The 20,883-nt window shown below is 48.8% G+C and overlaps 1 protein-coding gene across 2 annotated transcripts; it reads left to right on the forward strand.

Moving 5' to 3' along the window:
- The first annotated feature begins 1,010 nt into the window (after positions 1 to 1,010).
- CLN6 (CLN6 transmembrane ER protein) lies at positions 1,011 to 20,028 on the forward strand. Of its 2 annotated transcripts, XM_030578862.1 has the most exons (7): positions 1,011 to 1,122; positions 4,670 to 4,784; positions 5,818 to 5,916; positions 10,094 to 10,282; positions 10,390 to 10,445; positions 12,547 to 12,669; positions 16,828 to 20,028. In XM_030578862.1, the coding sequence occupies exons 1-7, from the start codon at positions 1,043 to 1,045 to the stop codon at positions 17,114 to 17,116; spliced, it is 951 nt and encodes a 316-aa protein (XP_030434722.1). In that variant the 5' UTR covers positions 1,011 to 1,042; the 3' UTR covers positions 17,117 to 20,028. The 2 variants fall into 2 exon arrangements, with proteins under 2 accessions (XP_030434722.1, XP_030434723.1); XM_030578863.1 differs by lacking the exon at positions 5,818 to 5,916.
- Positions 20,029 to 20,883: the final 855 nt, after the last annotated feature.

The following is a 20,883-nucleotide window of genomic DNA, read 5'->3' on the forward strand; positions in this document are numbered from 1 at the left end:
GTTAAGTATTCTCTCTGCACATCTGGCCAGGGTCATGGCAGGCAGACCTACAACTGAGAAACACAGAGCAGTGCTAAGCAGCCAGCCACCTCTGTGTATGATGGGGTGATGACAGACGATCATTTTAGTTAATTCAAGTTTTTTGTTTGTTTGGAACATCAAAATACTAGACTATTAACTCTCTAGAGCAGGAGCTGTGTCTTACTGTGAGTATGTACCTGCTGGGTTAGTGACAGTGTAAAAGGCTCCCTAGCATAGGGTGACCAGATGTCCCCAGTTTATAGGGGCAGGCCTGATATTTGGGTTTTTTATATATATAGGTTCCTATTACCCGCCACCCTCTGTCACAATTTGTCAGTCTTGCTGTCTGCTCACCCCAGCAGTTTTGTTCTTTGGAAATATATTTCTGACCCATCCGAGCCCGAAATGTCATTTTCAAACCGAGGTTATCTTGGTGCTAGAAACCCGCGTCCCAAAGCTCCATCTAGGACAGAGTCACCGTTTTGCACGTCCTAAAACAGCCTCGCAAACCCTGGGCCAGAAGCACGTGCGGTAACCGAGAAGTCGCTGTAGCAGGGCCGGGCAGGGCAGGGCCGGGCAGGGCAGGCCCGTCCCCCCCCTTGGCGGGGGAAGCCACGGGGCGCAGGAGAAGCCGGCCCCAGCTCAGGCTGGCTCTGTGCTAGAGCCGGGGCCAGGACCCAGGAGTCCCGAGAGCCAATCCTAGAGCCGGTGTAACGACAGAAACAAGCCTGGCAGCAATTCCAGAGCAGGAGCACAGATGGTTTTCTTATGTGCCAGAAACTGAAGCTAGTTGCAAAACGGGAGGGTTGCTCAAACTGACGTTACACCGGCAGCTGCCGCGCTTCCCCCAGCGGCTCCCCCCTCGCCTCTTCCAGGCCAGCCAGCGCCAGGCTCCAGCCCCGTCCCCCGGCCTCACGGGCGGGCTGGGGCGGGGCGCGGCGCGGCGCGGGGAGGCGGCTCCCGGAGCCCCTGGCTGCAGCCCAGGCGGATGCGCGGGGACGGAGCCGGGCCGGACGGGCACATGCAGGGAGCGCGGAGGCGGCAGTTCCCGCCAGCGGCCCCGGGCTCCCAGCAGCCGGGCGGGTCCTTCTACCAGGGCAGGTGAGCGCGTCCCCCGGGCGCCCCGAGACCGGGCGGGTGGAACCGGCCTGGGGCCCCGGGACATGGGCGGAGGGAGCCGGGCCGGCCCTGACCTGAACCCTGCGGCCCCTGGCCCCAGCCCGGGCTCCCGGCGGGGGCCCGGGATCAGCCCGCTGGGTCCAGCCCAGGAGCGATGGGACAGGGAGGCCCGTGCTTAGCGCGCCGGTGTGAGCCCAGCCCCCGTTACTGCCCCCGCTCCAGCCTGCGGGGCCCCGGCTGCGCCCTGCTCACCGCTTCAGAGCCGGCAAATCCCCCTTCCCCTCCTGCCCTGCCCGGGGAGCACCGGGCCCCGGCCGACTCCGCCCGCGCCCTGCTCACCGCTTCAGAGCCGGCAAATCCCCCTTCCCCTCCTGCCCTGCCCGGGGAGCACCGGGCCCCGGCCGACCCCGCCCGCGCCCTGCTCACCCTTCAGAGCCGGCAAATCCCCCTTCCCCTCCTGCCCTGCCCGGGGAGCACCGGGCCCCGGCCGACCCCGCCCGCGCTGCTCCCTTGGCCAGTAGCCCCAGAGCCGAGAATCGGTCCCGCTTTCGGAAAGGGCTCTCTAGCCACCCCCTCCTCAATTCTTCACGGTAGCAGTTTTTGCCCCATTACAGGGCTCCTGCCCTCCCTTCAGGCGGTGTGACTGACCGCCGGGGTTCTCTGGGCCATGGTCTCAAAGCTGGGTCTTGTTCACTCTTGCTCTGGTTAGCAGAAGGGCAGGCCCTGCGTGCACTTTATTAGCGGTTATTGAATCAACAACACTCCCTTTAATCCCCAAGATCTGACCGATTCCTCCAGTTCTGCATGTCTCCCATCTTGCCTCATCCACCCAGAAAATACTCCCCTTCTACAGGAGGAAACACCACTCCCTTCCTCGCAAAGAACCCTAAATAATCTTTCCAGCATTACCCCAAAACACACTGAACCACCACCACACAGAGCAGCTGCCAAGCTGCCCTAGAGGCAGCCTAGGATTACACATGAACCTAGACCACCCTTCCCCCAACTTCTGCGGTGCAAAGTATCAAAAGTGAATCTAAAAGGGCCTTTTACTTTCCCCTCCTTTTGTTCTGTCACCCCTCTGACCTGTCCCCTGCTGCCTTTTTCTTCCCAAATAAGAGCTACCATTACTTGTCTGTATACATTAAATCCTACTTTCCTTGCACTAGAGATCTTAGGTAGAAGTTTGAAAAGCAATTATGTGAATTAGGAGCCTAAGTAGTCACTTGTGCCAATAAGATTTAAGTTCCTAAACTGCTTACTTGCTTTTGAAATTTCACTCCTTGGTTCACTTTTTTACCTTCAAAGTGCCATGGAGGCCTCTGGCACTATGTGGATAATAAATCTCTTATACGCATACCTCCATTCAAGGGAATGCTCTTGGCAGATACATTTTGCAACAAAGAAAAGAATCAAGCTCAAGGATCCATACTCCTCCTGTACCCCCCCCCCCCCCCCGCTGTAGTGTCACAGAGGCAGTGTAAATATTGAACACAGCTAAACATCTCCTATCGGGGCTGGACAATGCATGGAAAGGATGGGTCATTTTGTGAGCAAAGACCTGATCTACACTAGGAAATTAGATCAAGATAATTGTTAAAAAAAAAAAGCCACACACCTCTGAGCAACAGAGTCAAATTGTCCAAACGCCTGTATAGACAGCTCTAGGTTGACAGGAGAATTCGCCTCTCGGGGCGGTGGAGTACCTATGCCAAGGGGATACCCCTCCTGTCAGCATACGTAATGTCTTCACTGAATCGCTCCTGCAGCCTTTTACGTGTAGACAAGCCCAAAGTCTCACCAGGCCACTGACTACCAGAGAGAAGAAAAAGCTTTGATAACATTAGATTTCCTTTCCAATACCATCACTCGTTCTGTATTGTAGCTTGTTTAAAATGTGTCCCTCGGTAAGACAACCTATCTCCATTGTGAGCTGGACAGTTAAGAACTAAGCTTCAACATTAGATAATATTTTAGCATTTGATCTCTCGAAACAGTCTCAAGGGCAGTAGGTTTCACAACTGTGACATTAATGTAAAGCTGCTATTTACCTCTAGGTGCACAAAGGCCTGATCCCGCTGTTGTATTCGAGGAGAAGACTCCCATTACTTCAGTGGGAGTTGGATCACAAGGCATGCTAACGGGAGTTTGCACAGGCAGATGGATTAGAAAATTAAGGTGGACTCATTTCCAGTGTCACACCATTTCTTTTGCCATTTGAGTGTCATTGGGCTGCAAAGCTGTGTTAGCATCTCTGTAGGAGAGATTGCTGGGGTAGTAATAGTAAGGCTTTGTCATGCAAAGTTTAAAAATAGTTCAACACTTAAAAGAAACATGTTCCCCAAAGATACTGCATACATGCTTATTTTTATCAAGTAAAATATTTTTTTTACAAGAGTTTGTTGCTTTTGATGAATAGTGCTTTGCATTTCAGTCCTGCCTATAATCTAAGGATTTTAACCTTTGCTTGTTCCTCAGAGTGCAGTTCAGCTTTGTCACACAGCTAAGTGTAAGAGAAGCAGTAGGGCACAGGGGATAGGGCACTGAACTGGGTGTCCGTACACCTGGATTCCTGACCCAGCTTCTCCAGTGATCTGTTGTGTGACTTGGGGTTAAGTGCTTCAGTCAGACCAGACCTTGAGCACCAGCTGAGCAGGGGTGCCTAAAAGTCCCCTAGGCTTCTGCTGGCAGGCATTGCAAAGCCACCTAAGTCCTGCTGCTGCCCCCATCCAACAAGCTGCTTGGAGCTCTCACAAACACATCTCATCCCCTGCAGGAGTCTCAAAACAGGTGTTCCCCTGCAGTGCCTGTGGTGCACAGCCAGAGCCTTGCACAATATATGTCAGAGGGGTAGCCGTGTTAGTCTGGATCTGTAAAAGCAGCAAAGAATCCTGTGGCACCGTATAGACTAACAAATGGATGCATGAGATGCATCCGACGAAGCGGGTATTCACCCACGAAAGCTCATGCTCCAATACATTTGTTAGTCTATAACTCTTTGCCACTTTTACAGGGAGTTAACAGGCTGGGAATTTGGGGGCATGTCCAGAGTACCCAATAGTTATGGCTCCCAGTGGGGATGTGGGAGACCCAGATTCAAAGTCTTGTTCTGCCTGCTGTGGAGCAGGGACTTGGAGCTAGGTCTTCCACCTCCAAAGGGAGTACCCTACCCACTAAGTTATGGGACATTCTGGGGTAGGTCTCTCCATCCCTTAGTTCCCTTTCCCATACTTTGTCTGTCTTGGTTGGTTAGACTGGAAGCTTTTTGAGGCAGGACTGTCACTCCATGTGTGAACAATGGAGTCTTCCTCTCCTTTGGAGCCTTGTGGTCCTACTGTAATATAAACATAGAGGACACAGTTACAGCACGACAAGATTTTTTTGCCTGCTCTTTCACAACCCATTCGTATCTTATTAAAATGGAGCCTTCTTAAAGTGCAGGACAAAAGAATTTTCTTTCCATTACTGTCAAGAAAGTGACCTTCCGGAAACACATGGGCTGAAGTTGTCTTTGCTGTCTCGTTAATAGGCATGGGTCAACGAAGAATGAAGATGCGTTTAAGACATCTCAGTTTCATTTTGACCTGTGGTTCTACTTCACTCTACAGAACTGGGTGTTGGACTTTGGCCGTCCAATAGTTATGGTGAGTAGGACAACTTAGCTGGCAGTGCCGGTCAGCTGAGGGCAGTGCAAAGGGTGGGAGGATGTAGAAGGAAGAGATTTTGAGCAGTCCAAGGAGCGGTGGGTTAAATTAGTGGAACTATGTTAGCTAAGCACAGAATTATCCCTGTACACTGGAACCCCATGGTCTAAATCCTACTGCTGCCAGAACAACTTAAACTTGCATCTTCTCTGTTCTCAAGGGAGGTACAAGATGGTCTCTGATTGCGTATCATTGTCATCATAGTGCTATTGCTGTTGCCGCAGTGTCAATGACTGCTGCTAACTATACTGCTTACATGGCAGAGCAGAAACCTCAGAAGTTTGGTCTTACATCACTACCAGCTTCCCTGCATCAAAATTAAATGGAGAGGCTGGCAGCATCTGTCACTAATACACAGTACATTGTGCTCACCTTCAGGAACTGCCATGAGAGAAAAAAATCCCATCTATCTATTATGGCTGAAGGGTTTTCACTTTCAAGCTGTAATTTTTGGTTGGGCTACATGATCGAAGATTACCCAAGTGTCGGATACAGGAAGCCTGCAGAGCATACTAAATAAACAATAGATTTGGAATGGGCTTCTTAACAACCAGCCACGCAAATTAAGAGCATTAGCTTTTGGCATTGTTGCAGGAGTGAGTGGATGAGGAGAAAGAGCATTATTTTCTCATCTTATTTCAAAGCTCCAATTTTAGGGAGGCTTAATCTAAATCAGAAAACATCTCTGGAAAATTGACAGTCAACTGGCTTTACTTCATTAACAGCTAGGCAAAGCCAAGACAGCCAGCTGGCTAAGAAATCAAGCCACAACAACTGGGATGTGACTGCAGACCAAAACTCATTCTCTTTCTTGCAATCACTAAACATTCAGCCAGTCACCGTGGGCTGCAGACGTTTTGAGAAGTTATGAATGTCGTGCAATACTTGTGCGGTATTTAAATCTGTTGCCTGCTCTACTTACAGGCGATGTATTTGGAGGCTTGCTGACATTTTGTTTTTCTTCTCTCCTCAGATTATTCTGCCTTTAGAGTGGTTTCCTTTAAACAAACCTAGTGCAGGAGATTATTTCCATATGGCTTACAATGTTATCACGCCATTTCTTCTTTTAAAGGTAAACCTCAAAGCATGGACGTTACATTTTTGAGCAAAACTTTCCAAAGACGAGGTTTTGCTGCAGGAATTCTTGAGGGAGGGTATGCATAACAACCCTGGTCAAATTCAGAATTTGCTTGCCAGGGGCCAGTTCCACCCAGGGTAGAACGACTCTGAAATGCTTATGGGGGAACAAAACAGTGACTTTTAAAGAACAAGACGTTAACCAGCCTGAGATAACTGTAAAGTTCATTTGTCTTCTGACCTGCTGAGGCTAGAAATGTTTTTAGTATCGCATGATATCAATATCAATATCGCATGATATTCTTATAGATAAGCTAGGAAAGTACAATTTAGATGGGGCTACTATAAGGTGGGTGCATAACTGGCTGGATAACCGTACTCAGAGAGTAGTTGTTAATGGCTCCCAATCCTGCTGGAAAGGTATAACAAGTGGGGTTCCGCAGGGGTCTGTTTTGGGACCGGTTCTGTTCAATATCTTCATCAACGATTTAGATGTTGGCATAGAAAGTACGCTTATTAAGTTTGCGGACGATACCAAACTGGGAGGGATTGCAACTGCTCTGGAGGACAGGGTCAAAATTCAAAATGATCTGGACAAATTGGAGAAATGGTCTGAGGTAAACAGGATGAAGTTCAATAAAGATAAATGCAAAGTGCTCCACTTAGGAAGGAACAATCAGTTTCACACATACAGAATGGGAAGAGACTGTCTAGGAAGGAGTATGGCAGAAAGAGATCTAGGGGTCATAGTGGACCACAAGCTTAATATGAGTGAACAGTGTGATACTGTTGCAAAAAAAGCAAACATGATTCTGGGATGCATTAACAGGTGTGTTGTAAACAAGACACGAGAAGTCATTCTTCCGCTTTACTCTGCGCTGGTTAGGCCTCAACTGGAGTATTGTGTCCAGTTCTGGGCACCGCATTTCAAGAAAGATGTGGAGAAATTGGAGAGGGTCCAGAGAAGAGCAACAAGAATGATTAAAGGTCTTGAGAACATGACCTATGAAGGAAGGCTGAAGGAATTGGGTTTGTTTAGTTTGGAAAAGAGAAGACTGAGAGGGGACCTGATAGCAGTTTTCAGGTATCTAAAAGGGTGTCATCAGGAGGAGGGAGAAAACTTGTTCACCTTAGCCTCCAATGATAGAACAAGAAGCAATGGGCTTAAACTGCAGCAAGGGAGATTTAGGTTGGACATTAGGAAAAAGTTCCTAACTGTCAGGGTAGTTAAACACTGGAATAGATTGCCTAGGGAAGTTGTGGAATCTCCATCTCTGGAGATATTTAAGAGTAGGTTAGATAAATGTCTATTAGGGATGGTTTAGACAGTATTTGGTCCTGCCATGAGGGCAGGGGACTGGACTCGATGACCTCTCGAGGTCCCTTCCAGTCCTAGAGTCTATGAGTCTATGAGTCTATGAGTTAGTGGATGGGTAGAAATGGTTTCATTGTCAGTAACTTGTCTAAGCCCTGGGCCAATGATCAGGGACAGATTTGATCCTTTCATCACTGTGTGGGGGTAGCATTTCTCTTTCTTACTCATTTCCCCGCCTATCATGATCTGTACCTCCAGGTTGGTTTTTCCTCTGCCTGTTCATAGGAACGTACAAAGTACCACACTTTATCACATCCATGGCCCCATGAGTTGAGTAGCCTGTCTCTGACAGTGGACGAAATCAGAAGTTTCAGTGGAAGGTTTCATAGATTTAAGGCCAGAATGGACCATTAGGATTAGCTCTAGTCTGACTTCCTGTGTAACCCAAACCAGAGAGTTTCAGACAGTAATTTCTGCATCAGGCTAATAACTTCTAGGTGAACTCAAGGCATCCTGTCTTGAATTAAGACTTCAGGTGTTGGAGAATCCACCATATCCAGAAGTTAATTGTTCCAGTGGTTAATTACCCAAATGGGGAAAAGTTTGCATCTTATCTCAAGCCTGAATTTTTCTAGCTTTAGCTTCCAGCCATTGGATCACATGTAGGGTTACCAGATAGCAACTGAAAAAACAGGACGAGGTGGGGGGTAATAGGCGCCTATATAAGAAAAAGTCCCAAAAACCGGGACTGTCCCTTTAAAAACAGGACATCTGGTCACCCTAATCATGTGTCTTTGTCAGCTACAATAAAGAGCCCTGTACTCTCAGAAAGCTTCTCCCAGTCAGAACATGCCAGAAGCCCTGCAGTAGGCAGCTATGAACACCCTATTAGTTAGAAATTGAATTATGCCCTGGAGTGAAGGGTTTATCCCTTCCAAAAAATTTTTTTGTAAATCCTTACCTTGGATGTGTGTGTTATTCACACCACTGTCCAATCCCTTTCTTAATTCTGTTAAGCTCTTGGCTGCAATGGCATCTTGTGGCAGAGAGAACCATAAAGTAGCAAAGCATTAGGTGAGAAAGTATTTCCTTCCATAAGTTTTCACTTTCTGGCCTTTCAGTGTAATTGGATTTCCTCTTGGAATTTTATGAATAGGAATGCCCAACCCAGCATCTCTAGGTCATTCATTATTTAGTATACTTTTATCATGTCTGCTCTCATTTGTCTTCTGCATTACAGCCCCTATCTTTTCCATCTCTCTTCAGACAAAATATTTTTGCTTGGCTCTGATTCGTGTTGTTCATCTCCGAACCCCTCTTTCTGATCTCCAGAAAATCATTATAAAAATCAATTGAAAGCTAAGCTTTGAAAATAGATTGTCTTGATTATTATTATCTATAGAAACACTTCTGCTAAGAAGCTTATTATTGGCAGCAGAGAAAAGGGCAGGCAGAAGACTATTGTAGCTGATTTTCCAAGCTAGGAAGAAGGACACAGCCAGAGCTATGGAGCTGATCAGCTGTTTCTCCATGTGAAGCACCCTTATCAAGACTAGTCTTGAGAACTGACCTTTGGTGGAGTTTAGCTCTTCAACCAGCACTAGAGCGAATCTGAGAATGCATTCAGTCAGGAAGAGAAATTGTTCCAAAAGTCAGTCAGATTTGCAGTCACACTGACGTTTTCATTTAGACCCTTGACCCCTGTGTCCCAAAGCATTGCAGGGCAAATTAATACCATCTGTCTAGAAGCCTTCCTGCTGTAGAAGCCACAGATAATCCAATTTGTGATGTTTGTGCTGCTTTGAAGTCTCCGTTACGGAATTGTCCTTTCTGGGGTGAAATTCACCCTGGGCAGAGGACCTGCACAAGATGCTAGCGATTGCCGCACCCCAAGGATTGGACCATAAGAGCTTGAGTAGAATACACACATGGTCGTGTGCAGGTTCCCATGCAGAGGAGAATTTCACCCTCAAAGTTCAGCTTGGCTACTGGTGGCAAAGGGTTATTGAATTCACCAAGCAATTTGACATGGTGCTTTGATTTTACCCCTTACATTAGAGCAGAGTAAAGGAAGCTTCGCCCTCAGAAACAACTAATAACCTGAAGTACAGAGAAAAATGAGTCAAGCTCCTTAGAACACAGTCCAGCAGAGGGTATAGTCTGCACTAATTGAAGGAGGAGTTAGAGCATCATACAGTAACTTGGAGCATTGCTGGAGGTGCCACTCACCACTGGAGGGTACAAAGAGGCTTTCAGACAGAATCATTATGCTACTCGGAGCAGGAACGACAGAAAGCCACAGACATTTTTCTTCTAAGGAATCAGGCTTCTGCTCCTGGCTGATGAATAGATCAATTGCGTTGAGTACTATTTTGGATTGTTGACGTAGTCGCAGTGCTGGTGCAGTTAAGGATGGGCTGTCAGGTTTGAGGCTAAAAATAAGGGGATTTATTTACAATTTTTATAGGAAAAAAAAATCAATAAAACCCGTTTCCTGGTCCCCTGAGCTATCTGCATCCCTGATACGGCAATAGGGGGAGTTAGGAAACCACGTCTCCTCTAGATAGGGGATTCTGTAATTGTCCAGCAGAAGATGCAAAGAATGCCTCGGGAGCATCTGACAGGATACGGGGCTGGGCAGACCCTGGCTCTGATCTGCTCAGAAGACATACAGTTTGCAACATTGTGTAGAATGACTTGCTTGTTGGGGATGATTTTGGGCGGGGGGAGGAGGGGATGGACAAAGACTTAAAGCTGGCATTTTACAGTGGCTAGAATCGCTCGTGTTTTATTTCCCCTCTGTTTCTACCTTCTGCATCCTGGTTCAGACACCCTTAACGAGCCCCTTGAATTGCAGCTCATTGAAAGGTCCCCTAAGACCCTGCCCAGATCAGTGGTCTACGTCAGCATCATCGTGTTCGTCATGGGAGCGAGCATCCATTTGGTGGGCGACTCCGTCAACCACCGTTTGATTTTCAGCGGGTACCAGCACCATCTGTCCGTAAGAGAGAACCCAATCATCAAAAACCTCAAACCGGAGACGCTGGTAAGGACGCTTGGGTGTGCAGCAGCATGTGTTTTAGACTGCCTGATTTTTGTATACTACGGTGATGCTCCCGCACGCCTTTCTAACCTGGCTTCATTCCATTGCAGATTGATTCTTTTGAGCTGCTGTACTACTACGATGAATACTTAGGGCATTCAATGTGGTGAGTGATTTACAGTGTGTCTGATAGCTGCAGAATGTAGCAGGAAGTAAATCTGTTCAGTAAAGCACCCAGTCTGGGAGACCTGGTTAGAGTACGTTCCTATAGCCGGTGCCAGTGGCACAAGTCATGCCTTGGAAAACTGCCCCAGCCATTTTCGCTCTGTCCCTGTCACTATTCAGACCACTCGCTGTTATTGACAGCAGGAGGACTCTGTTCAGAACCAGGCTGTTATTCATGTAGGATGAGCAGTTGGAGCCCTTGAAATGGGCAGCTGTGAAGGGCTCTTAGGACGAGGAACATCCTTGCAGGCATAAGTCACCATTCTGCAGGCTCGCTGCCTCTCATCTTTTTCCCCTTTCATTGTTCTTCCACTCAAGGAGCGTCCTACTGGGGCACGTCTACACTGCAGTTAGACACCCGCGGCTGGCCTGTGCCAGCTGGCTTGGGCTCCCGGGGCTCGGGCTGCAGGGCTGTTTAATAGCAGTGTAGACATCCAATGGAGTCAGCCTCTAGGACCTGCAAGATGGGCGGGGTCCCAGAGCTCAGGCTGCAGCCTGAGCCTGGAAGTCTGCCTAGCAATGAAACTGCCCCGCAGACCGAGGTGGCTGGCACAGGCCTGCTGCGATTTATAATTGCCGTGAAGCCATACCCCTTAGTGAGTAAGGCTGGACTTTGCTCCTTCAGCTGGGTCTCCCCAACCTGGCTCCAGCCAGGGGGTGGCTCAGAACCACAGTCCGACCATGATAAGAGCCGAGCGGGCAGCTGTGGGGAGCCACGGCGGACCCTCCGTCACTCTGGTCATGGGTCCCAAGCAGCCCCTGGGCCCTGTCTCTGCCCCCTGGGCCCTCCACCCAGGGCAGGTGGAGGATCTGCCGCGGCTTCTCACAGCTGCCCACCTGCTCTTACCGTCAGAGCCCTGCGCGGATACAAAATGTGTATCCGCATCTGCAGAAATGGTCCATGGATATAAAACGGATCCACACAGATTTGCAGGGCTCTAGATACGAGTAGCCCCCATCCCTGAGGAAGCGGACACTGCTCTGTGTGCATTTCATCCCAGCAGTGGATTTTAGCATGGATCCTATAGTGTCCCTACTACAAAATGGCACGAGGCCTCCTTGGACATTGCAAATATAAATACTTCCACCCACAGGCTATTGTCACATCCCTGCAGTGCTCTGTGAAGCAAACTCAGTTTGTCTTAATAGGGAACACAAGTCAGCTGGCCCTTAACCGAGGCTCATTCAGTCTGTTTAAACCCCAGACTGGTGATGCCCGGTGTTTGAAATGCTGTTTTTCCAAATGGCTCAATTTTTTAATAAAGTCCCTAGGCTTCCTATCAAGCCAGAGAGTGCAAAAAATGCCAATGTTAGATGGGGAACTTGGATCCCTTACTAATCAGCAAACTCTTACTTGTCCTCTGAGAGGCAAGGAAGTCTGTTTTCCTTTGAAAGCGCTTTGCATCGTCCCCCCCTTATACAATAGCTCAGTGCTTGGCATGGCCTGCACTTTGCATCTCCTACCCGCACAGCTGTAATCTTGTGGCTACAGCTGTGACCATAACAGACGGGGCTGTAGCATTACAATCAGACAGTAGCGTGGCCCTGAATGCAGACCGCGCCTTCCCATTGGTGCAAAGTTTCCAGCAAGCCACCGACCTCAACACAGGCCTTGGCTAGTTTGCAGGTTCACCAGAAATGGCCCGTTAACCTCCCTCCTTAATTTCATTTGCCAAAAGGATTCCTAGGTTTGGCCGAGGGAACTAGCCAAGTCTGAGGCAAAGCTCTGTAGCTGCAGAGTAAAGGGTTTCAGCCCTTGCAAACTTACTCAGCTATGGAAGGTTGTGAAAAGCCTCAGAAGTAGGTTCAGGCTCCAACATGGAGAACGGCTCATCAGCCTTGTCTACACGGCTGTTTTTAGCCCCAGAGCGTGAGCCCCATCAGCCCCTGTCTGTAGATTCTGGCTCTGAGTCGCGGCCGTGGGTGGGTTTGCAGTCTGGACGTGCCTGAAAGGAGGAATCCCACGTCTGTCCCAAGCTCATGTGCTAGAATGGGGTTTTCATTACTAACAGCCTGACCACAGCTTTCTTCTCCTGGCACAGGTATATTCCTTTCTTTCTCATACTCTTCATATATTTTACCGGCTGCTTCACACCCATTAAAGAAGAGAGCAGAATGCCATTAGCCGCCTTGCTCCTGATGGGGCCAAGCAGCCTTTATTACTGGTAAGTTAGCTAAGCTCCAGGTACAGGTAAGGGACATAGAAAACTAGTGGATGTTTGAATAATGATACAAGTGACTACATGGCTCCGAGAATAGGTAATGGGAACCAGGGCCATCCAGAGGATTCAGGGGGCCTGGGGTCTTCGGTGGTGGGGGGTCCTTCCACTCCAGGATCCATGGCAGGAACCCCCTGCCGCCAAGTTGCCACTGAAGACCCGGCACTTCAGCGGGTCCCGGGGCAGAAGGACCCCCTGCTGCCGAATTGCCACTGAAAACCCAGAACAGAAGCAGCTCAGGGGGCCCGGGCTCCACAAGGGTTTTCCGGGGCCCCCGGAGCAAGTGAAGGACCCTGCTCCAGGGCCCCCAAAAAACTCTCATGGGGGCCCCTGCAGGGCCTGGGGCAAATTGTCCCACTTTCCCCCCCCCCCCCGCATGGGACTGTTTTTTTAATCCCACTCCTACCCTCTCTCGCATTCTTTCTTGCATTTTATCCCACTCCCACCTGCAAAAACCTTCAAGCCTGTAAGAGAGATACAGATTCCCCCCTGCTACTTCGAAAAATAAAATAAAATAAAATAAAAGGTTAGTTAATGTATTACACACATCAACAAAATGCAGACACAATTTTTACCACTAAAAGAATAAATCTTGCTTAAGCCATGTAAAAAAATACTTTAACTCATTAGGATAGACATCAAATCTCTTTCTATCCCTGTTTAAGTATTAAAACCTTTATTTAAAGAAGAAAATCTTGCTTGACGCTGCTGAAATTCTATTTATGTGTGCCCTTTTCTTCTCAGGGACTGTTGTCTCTGAAACCTAAGGATGGCCTTTGCTGATCATTTTAGCAAAAGATGTCCAGTTAATGTGCTTATCCACAATTCCAAACCCTCCATAGCTGCCCAGTCCCCAGCTGCCAAAACCCCCAGTTCCTCCATGTCATCTTCTGTGGTGCCATTGTGTGTTTTCAGGCCAATGTTCATTACTCTATGGGAAAGGTAGGGGCAGCCTATATTAACTCAGCAACAGTTGCTGTTCTCATACATATAATTCATCTACGTTAGTTCACTATGAGCCAGCATTTTCATGCAATTCATCTCCAGCTGCTGCATCAGAACCACCAGACCCATGAAGATACAGTTATACAGAACCTCTCGCCCCTGTGTCGCAATCTTGAGTCATGCTCATGAGGAAAAAGCCATCCCCACATGTCTCACTCCAATTCATTGAGGGAACACTCAGAGAACCACCATCAGTTGGTACCTACATTAGTCACCTCAGCAAGGAGGCCAAGGGATGAATAGATGTGGAGCCTAAACTATCCACTCGGCCTGAGACATGCCCCCTAAAGCAGGGCTGGAGGCACACTGGCAGGTCTCATATCACCCATTCTGGAGACAGAGGCTCTGGGACAGGCACTCTCCAGCAGTTCAGCACTCTGGTGGGAAAAGCAAATTGGTGGATGCAGTCGGGGAAATGAAAATTCCTTTACCATGAGATATCATGGAGAAGTTGGCATTCCTGGCAGACAGAGCTGGCCAGGAGGAGCTTAACAAATAACTCAGCATCCAGGGCCTGCTTTCTGCATCAGAACTTTTGCTTTGGAGCTAGCAGGCTGTCAGTCACCTCTCCTTCCTAAGGGGCAGCTTGCGTCTCCACTTGGGATCCAAAATACACCCTTTCTCCCCTCCGCCCCGTAGGGTCTGGCTGCCCTGCCGCTGTGACAGCTAAACAGCCTTAAACTGGCACACGAATAATAGCTTGGCTGTGCCAGATCAGGCTGGGAAGCCTTTGGGCATTAGGGAGCATGAGAGCCCAAGCACCAGCCTGAGTCTCAGTGTCCACGCTAGCATGAGTCTGTCTAGCCAGGCTGGGAGACCAGCTCCTACCTGCTGTACACAGGTACCCTGAAATGTTGCCCATGTACTATACCAGACTTTTGGGGCAGCAGCCGATTCCAGCCTACACCGTTTATCTGCTTGGTTAGCATGAAAAACCCTGAATGCTGCTTCACCGTCTCACCATCCCCTAGCGTGTTCGACTGAGATATTAGGATCTCTCGACTTTGGATGTTCCATCTTGATTTTATTTGCCGTATGCACAGTCTGTAGAGCCTGGAGCACACAGTGTTCCATGCAGCCTTTAGGAATATTCACCTTTCCTGTGGAAATCCCCTGATATCAGTCATCTAGGCTTTTTAATATATAAATAAAGTCCCCTTCATCTGCATGCTGCTTTCCTGCTCTGCCGGAATAGCCTTTGGAGAGAGGGTTTATTTATTTCCCATTTTCATTATTCTCCTCTTTCCAAATGCTTTCCCTGATGGCCGCCAAACAGCTTGTCACTTCAGAGATTATGGTCTCTCTTATCCAGATCTCTGCCCCCTGCCAAGATTGTATTTCATACACTAAATTAATTTTTTAATAGTCAAATCAGCTTAATGATTTAGCCAACTCTCAGTTTCCCCATTCTAATTTCCTTTAAATACATCAGCTTGGAGTTCTGCAGTTCATGTTCTTATATGTATTTAGGAAAGGAAAAGATTTAAAAGCCAGGGGGAGCTTAATTCCATCGCGTCTCCCTCCTCCAAGTTCCCTTTTTGGTTCGGATCTCAGTAAGCAGTAACCCATTTGATCATTCTGGTTTGGCTCTGTCCTGCCTGTCCCACTGTGATCTATTAATAAATAGCTGTTCTAGAAACCCTCCAGTTAGTTTCCAATTTTCCTAATTCACTTGGCTGGCATCTGTAAGTCTCTCCTGGACCGTAGTACATACCATCATATTGATTCACACCAAGAAACAGGGCATGACTAGATATGAGAGATATGGAGCACTATAAATGCGAAAAAAAAACAAAAATGTGGGCTTTACGGCATTCATGAAAAATGCCAGCCACCCATTTTAAAAATAAACTTCTACCTCTAGTGGCCCAACCCTCTACAATTGCTAATGCCCTGTCTATCCTGGGGTCTTTGCACTGATGAGACCACAGCAGTGCAAATCCTCAGTGTATACATGATGCAACAGTGTAAGTCTGATGCACTGGTATGATCTGCTCTGCTAAATCACACTGAGACAAGATCCGTTTGCACAGGTGCAGCACATCTGCATCAGGGGTTTGCACTGGAGTGACTACCTCCCGATGTAAACACTGGGGCCTAGTGACTGAGAGCAAAACTAGGACTCAGGATTCCCAGCTCAGCTACTGGCTTGCTGGGACCTTGGGCAAGCCACCTCCCATCTCTGTGCCTCAGTTTCCCCATCTGTAAAATGGGGTGAATGGTATCTCCTTTGTAAAGCTATATAAGAGGGAGGAGATATTTTTATTATAATATAGTTACAGTGGTGCAAATTTCCTTAGTCTAGACAAGTCCCAAATGTAAAGTGTGTGTTGAACCTCCCAGCCAATCAGCTTCTGCCCTGTGTGTTTCACCCTCACTCATCCGTCCTGTTGAAACTAGAATCTAGGCAGGTGGGAAGAGAGATGGCCAGTTTCAAAATCACACTCTGAACAAGATGAGTAAACACACTGAGTTACTTACGGTACCGGTTACAACTTTCGGTTATTAAAACATTTAAAATATATAGTTTTTTTAATTTCCACATTGAGAATTATCCTGACAACTGTCAAATGTAAAGACTCAGCCCTGCAGCTAAGTTTCATTTTGGCTGAACAAAGCCCTCTAGGTGCGTACGGTGGAATGAGTTTTAAAATTTACCTTTGAGAATTTAAGCGGCTCGGACTCTCCCTCACGTTGGCCAGTGAAAGTCAGTTACTGTCAAGTTCCCGGCATTGCAATGGCTGCATGAGGGAATGTTTATTTGAAAACATCTGTTCATGTATGAAATATAGGGAAGAGGCATGAGGCAGTGGTCTGAGCATGAGACTAGGAGCCAGAAATACTCCCCTCTGGGGAAATCCCGTAATCTCCTGCCTCAGTTTCCCCAGCAGTACATAATACCAGTTACTCACTGTGAGGATTAATGTTGGTAAAGGGGAAGATTTTCCAAAAGTACAAGACACAGGTAGTTGCTCAGCTCCGACTGAAAGTCCCGAGTCTCCCCCCAAGGTGCTTTTCATCCATCGGTAGCTATAGCCGGGCTAAGGGTTATTATTGCTACATGGTCACAGGGGCACTAATGATATTTTTGCATTGTAGGTACCTTGTGACAGAAGGTCAGATTTTCATGCTCTACATTTTTACGTTCTTTGCCATGATGGCTTTAGTCATGCACCAGAAACGAAAAGGACTGGTCTTGGACAGCAACGGACTCTTCTTCTTCTACTCTTACATTATTACATTGGTCTTAATTGGCGCTTGGGTGGTTTGGCTGTGGAATGACAAAATCCTCAGGAAGAAGTATCCTGGCGTCATTTACATTCCAGAGCCCTGGGCCTTTTATACCTTACACCTGAGCAATCTCCATTCGGCAAAGGAAGGTTTTTAAGTGGCGATATCTTCGGAGTGGTTTGCAAACAGATCTCTTGCTTTTCCTAATGTGGGTGTGTTTCAAATCAGTTTCTGACCATGGTAGCTGGACCGTGTGCTGTACGCTAACACGACCCGGGGACAGAGGTTTGTTTGAATCGGAGGGGAGGTGTTAAGTCTGCTGTGAAATACTTGCTCTAGTGTGTTGTAAGTTACTTTCCCAAGCTGCCGTTTGACGCGTTCTAGTTTGCATTGAGTGCAGTACATAACTGACCTTGGAGGGAACACTGACAGATGCTAGTTGGTACCCAAACAGAATGCAGAATGGCCTAGTCCTGGTGTACCGCAAAATTTCATCCTAATGTAGCACACAATGGGGCATTTCCCCCTGTCTTTGGTAAAGTGCCAGCCTTTCCTTTCTGAGCCGAACAGGGGAACTGCTCTCATTCCTTCACCTCTGGAAACATGCCATGCAATGACATCAGAGCAGCGGTTCTCTATGGGTCAGGACCCTATTTTAATGGGGTCATCAGGGCTGGCGTTAGACTTGCTGGAGTCCGGGGCCAAAGCCAAGCCCAAGAGCTTCAGCCCTGGGTGCCTGGGGCTCAAACTCCAGGTTTTTGCTCCCCCCAGCACAGGGCAGCAGGGCTCAGGCTTTGGCTCTGGCCCTCCTGCCCAGGGCAGCGGGGGCTTGGGCGGGCTCAGGCGTTGGTCCCTCCTCCTGGGGTCATGTAGTAATTTGTGTTGGCAGAAGGGGCCGCGGTGCAGTGAAGGTTGAGAACACCAGCTTTAGAGAACTCATCCTCTGAGCCTGGCACAGCCGAGCAAGCCAACATCTTGGCATGAATCCTTGTGGGCAGAATTCATCCCCACCTCCCATACTACATACACAAAGGCATTGAGTTAGGGGCCGCATGGGGCTTGGAGCAGGGAGGGCAGTTCAGCCTACACTTGGGGGCTGCTACTCCAGCCTAGAATAGGGGCTGCAACTGTGTGCCACTTACACCGGGGGTCATGGGCATGTGTATTTTAGACCCATGGCCACGTTCTCCCTACCCCCAGCCATGCACTAGGGTCTGGTATTGTGCACAGGGATTGTTAACAGAGAGGAAGTGAAACTAAGCATCTTTGCACGAGTAAGCTACACATGCCACAGCTGCTTTAAAGCAGAAGACACCCCCTTCTCCCCCCCCCCACACACCCCCAACAGGAACCAAAGAGCAAACGCATTTGGCAGCTCACAGATGGCCAGCAGGTTAGGAGTTAAGGGATAACGCCCCCTGGATCCTGCCGCCCTACACGGCGACTCTCACTGGCTGACTTTAGTTCCTTCTGCCCATTGTGGGTTTGGACTTTGCGACTGGGCTGAACACTCTCGGGGTGGGAGACCTGCTAACACCACAGCAATGAGGGGCCGGAAGGACTGATCAGTCCACCCTGAGCGAGGCAGGACTGGGACTGCACAAAGGGTTACACTCCTCCCTGCATTAATGACGTGGCTCACACACCCTTCCCTCGCCCAGCCATTTCCACCCCAATCTTTCCCCCCAGCCCAGCTGTTCCCCACACACTTGTTCTCTCTTTCCACTCCCTCCATTCCCTTCATTCTCTTCCAGGCAGGGTGGCAGCTGGTATCTGGCGTGGTCTCTTTCTCAGCTCCCTGCTGGACCATGGCATCCCCCAGAGCGGAGGAGAGGGGGCTGTAGGTCCTGCCTGCTCTGGGGACTGGTGCTGTAGCAGGATTCCGTCTGCACCTCTCCCCTCTCCCACTGCTGCCTGCTTACTCTGCTTGTGCTGATTGGCAAGTGCCCTTCAGCTGGTTCCCACTGACAAGACATCACTATAGGCTTAAAAATAGGGCCGGGTTTGAGGAAACGCCTGCCCCGTAGCCCTCTGTAACCTGTCAGGATAGTCACAACTACATTAACCGGCCAAGTGCGTCACTTCGTCTCTGTGAGAATTTAACCAATAGGTTTTACTAGATTCCTGTCTCTGGACAGCACCGGAGTTGCCAGGGCTAGGCCAGGGATCCTTTTAATCTCCCCTCCCACCCAAATTCCTACCTTCGTTTCCTCACTCTCAGGATATACAGTATTAATGCAGACTTTGATTTCCCTTCCTGGAAGCCTTTAACGAAATAAAGCAGGAATCCGGGTTTAACCTACCTGCAGCTCAGACTGACTTCAATGCATATCTGCCAATTCTTCAGCATATTCCCCTGCCTCTCAGCACAGCACGGGGCTCGCCAATCCTGCCAGGTTCTGAGCGCCATCCACATCCACTGTTAGCAGCGAGACTTGATGATCTTCAGTGCCGCGCAGGATCAAGACCAAAGGGTCTCTCTCTGCATTTTCCGTGCTCCACAGAGCTGAAGGGAAGACTCATTTTGCTGGCAGGGCAGCTTGCAGATAACACTGTGATTTTAAGTGGGCAAACCTGCAAGAATCAGAGACACAGAAGTCAGTTCCTGTACCTGGCAGCGCCCAGATTCTGCATTTCTTTTCAGGTGACCTGAAATGAGGCCTGTTCAGTGACTGCCAGACTTTCAGTTGAATTTGGCAGCTTGTCAAGCACAATCTAGTGACCCCTTGAGTGGAAAGTGTCTGTGTAAGTGTAGAATATACTTTGAATCAGCCACGTTCCTCCATTATTTTTGCATGCTACATCCAGTCTGGTGTCGGTAGCTCCTTGTGTCCTTTGTAACACAACTCACTAATCCTCTTCTAACACTCGGGTAGTGAACACTTAATGCAATATGTGTGCAGAATCTTTCTGAACTAAAGCTCGTTTTTATCTCCTGGAATTCTGTGGCTAATCCTTGTTGTTATTTGTATCTGTCACATCGTATTACACCCGAGTGTGGCACAACACAAGTATAAAATGAAGTGTTCTCCACAAAACCAATTCCAAAATAAAAACATTTGCATATGGCTGGAAGTAGTTATTGAACTAGTTCTGTTCTTTATGGGAGGCCTGAGAGTCTTACAATGTAAGTGAGTAACGTATAGGCGAAGGGACAGGCAGATGCTCAGATTCACTCTTGCAGGTGAAACACCAAACCATTTCGTATATTCAGATCCTGCACACAATGCTGTATGTAGCCTGACATGCTAGAAACATCAGGCTTCTAAGGATTCCTTTAGACTGGCTTGAAAATCTTAGCTGGATGGATAAAGACCAGCCACATTTGAAGTCTTAGGCCATGTCTACATCTAAAATTTTGCAGCGCTGGTTGTTACAGCTGTATTAGTACAGCTGTATAGGGCCAGCGCTGCAGAGTGGCCACACTTACAGCAACCAGCGCTGCAAGTGGTGTTAGATGTGGCCACACTGCAGCGCTGTTGGGCGGCTTCAAGGGGGGTTCCGGGACGAGAGAGCAAACCGGGAAAGGAAACCAGCTTCCCCGCGGTTTGCTCTCTCGGTCCCGGAGCCACCCAGCAAACCGCAGGGAAGGAGACCTGCTTGCTCGGGGTTCTGGGACCGAGAGAGCAAACCGGGAACGCCGCGGTTTGCTCTCGCGTTCCCGGAGCCAGCCAGCAAACCGCAGGGAAGGAGACCTGCTTGCTCGGGGTTCCGGGACCGAGAGAGCAAACCAGGAAACCGCGGCGAAGCTGGTTTCCTTTCCCGGTTTGCTCTCTCGGTCCCGGAACCCCGAGCAAGCAGGTCTCCTTCCCTGCGGTTTGCTGGGTGGCTCCGGGACCGAGAGAGCAAACCGCGGCGTTCCCGGTTTGCTCTCTCGGTCCCGGAACCCCGAGCAAGCAGGTCTCCTCCCTGCGGTTTGCTGGC

The sequence above is a fragment of the Gopherus evgoodei genome, chromosome 10 (assembly GCF_007399415.2).
Source record: "Gopherus evgoodei ecotype Sinaloan lineage chromosome 10, rGopEvg1_v1.p, whole genome shotgun sequence".
In the NCBI taxonomy this organism is placed as follows: domain Eukaryota; kingdom Metazoa; phylum Chordata; order Testudines; family Testudinidae; genus Gopherus; species Gopherus evgoodei.

Excerpts from the sequence above, each read along its gene's own strand:
- CLN6 (XM_030578862.1), top strand. The coding sequence starts at position 1,043 with ATGCAGGGAGCGCGGAGGCGGCAGTTCCCGCCAGCGGCCCCGGGCTCC. Across the intron at positions 4,785-5,817 it reads TTGGCCGTCCAATAGTTATG|ATTATTCTGCCTTTAGAGTG; the intron begins GTGAGTAGGACA and ends TTCTCTCCTCAG. Across the intron at positions 5,917-10,093 it reads CGCCATTTCTTCTTTTAAAG|CTCATTGAAAGGTCCCCTAA; the intron begins GTAAACCTCAAA and ends CTTGAATTGCAG.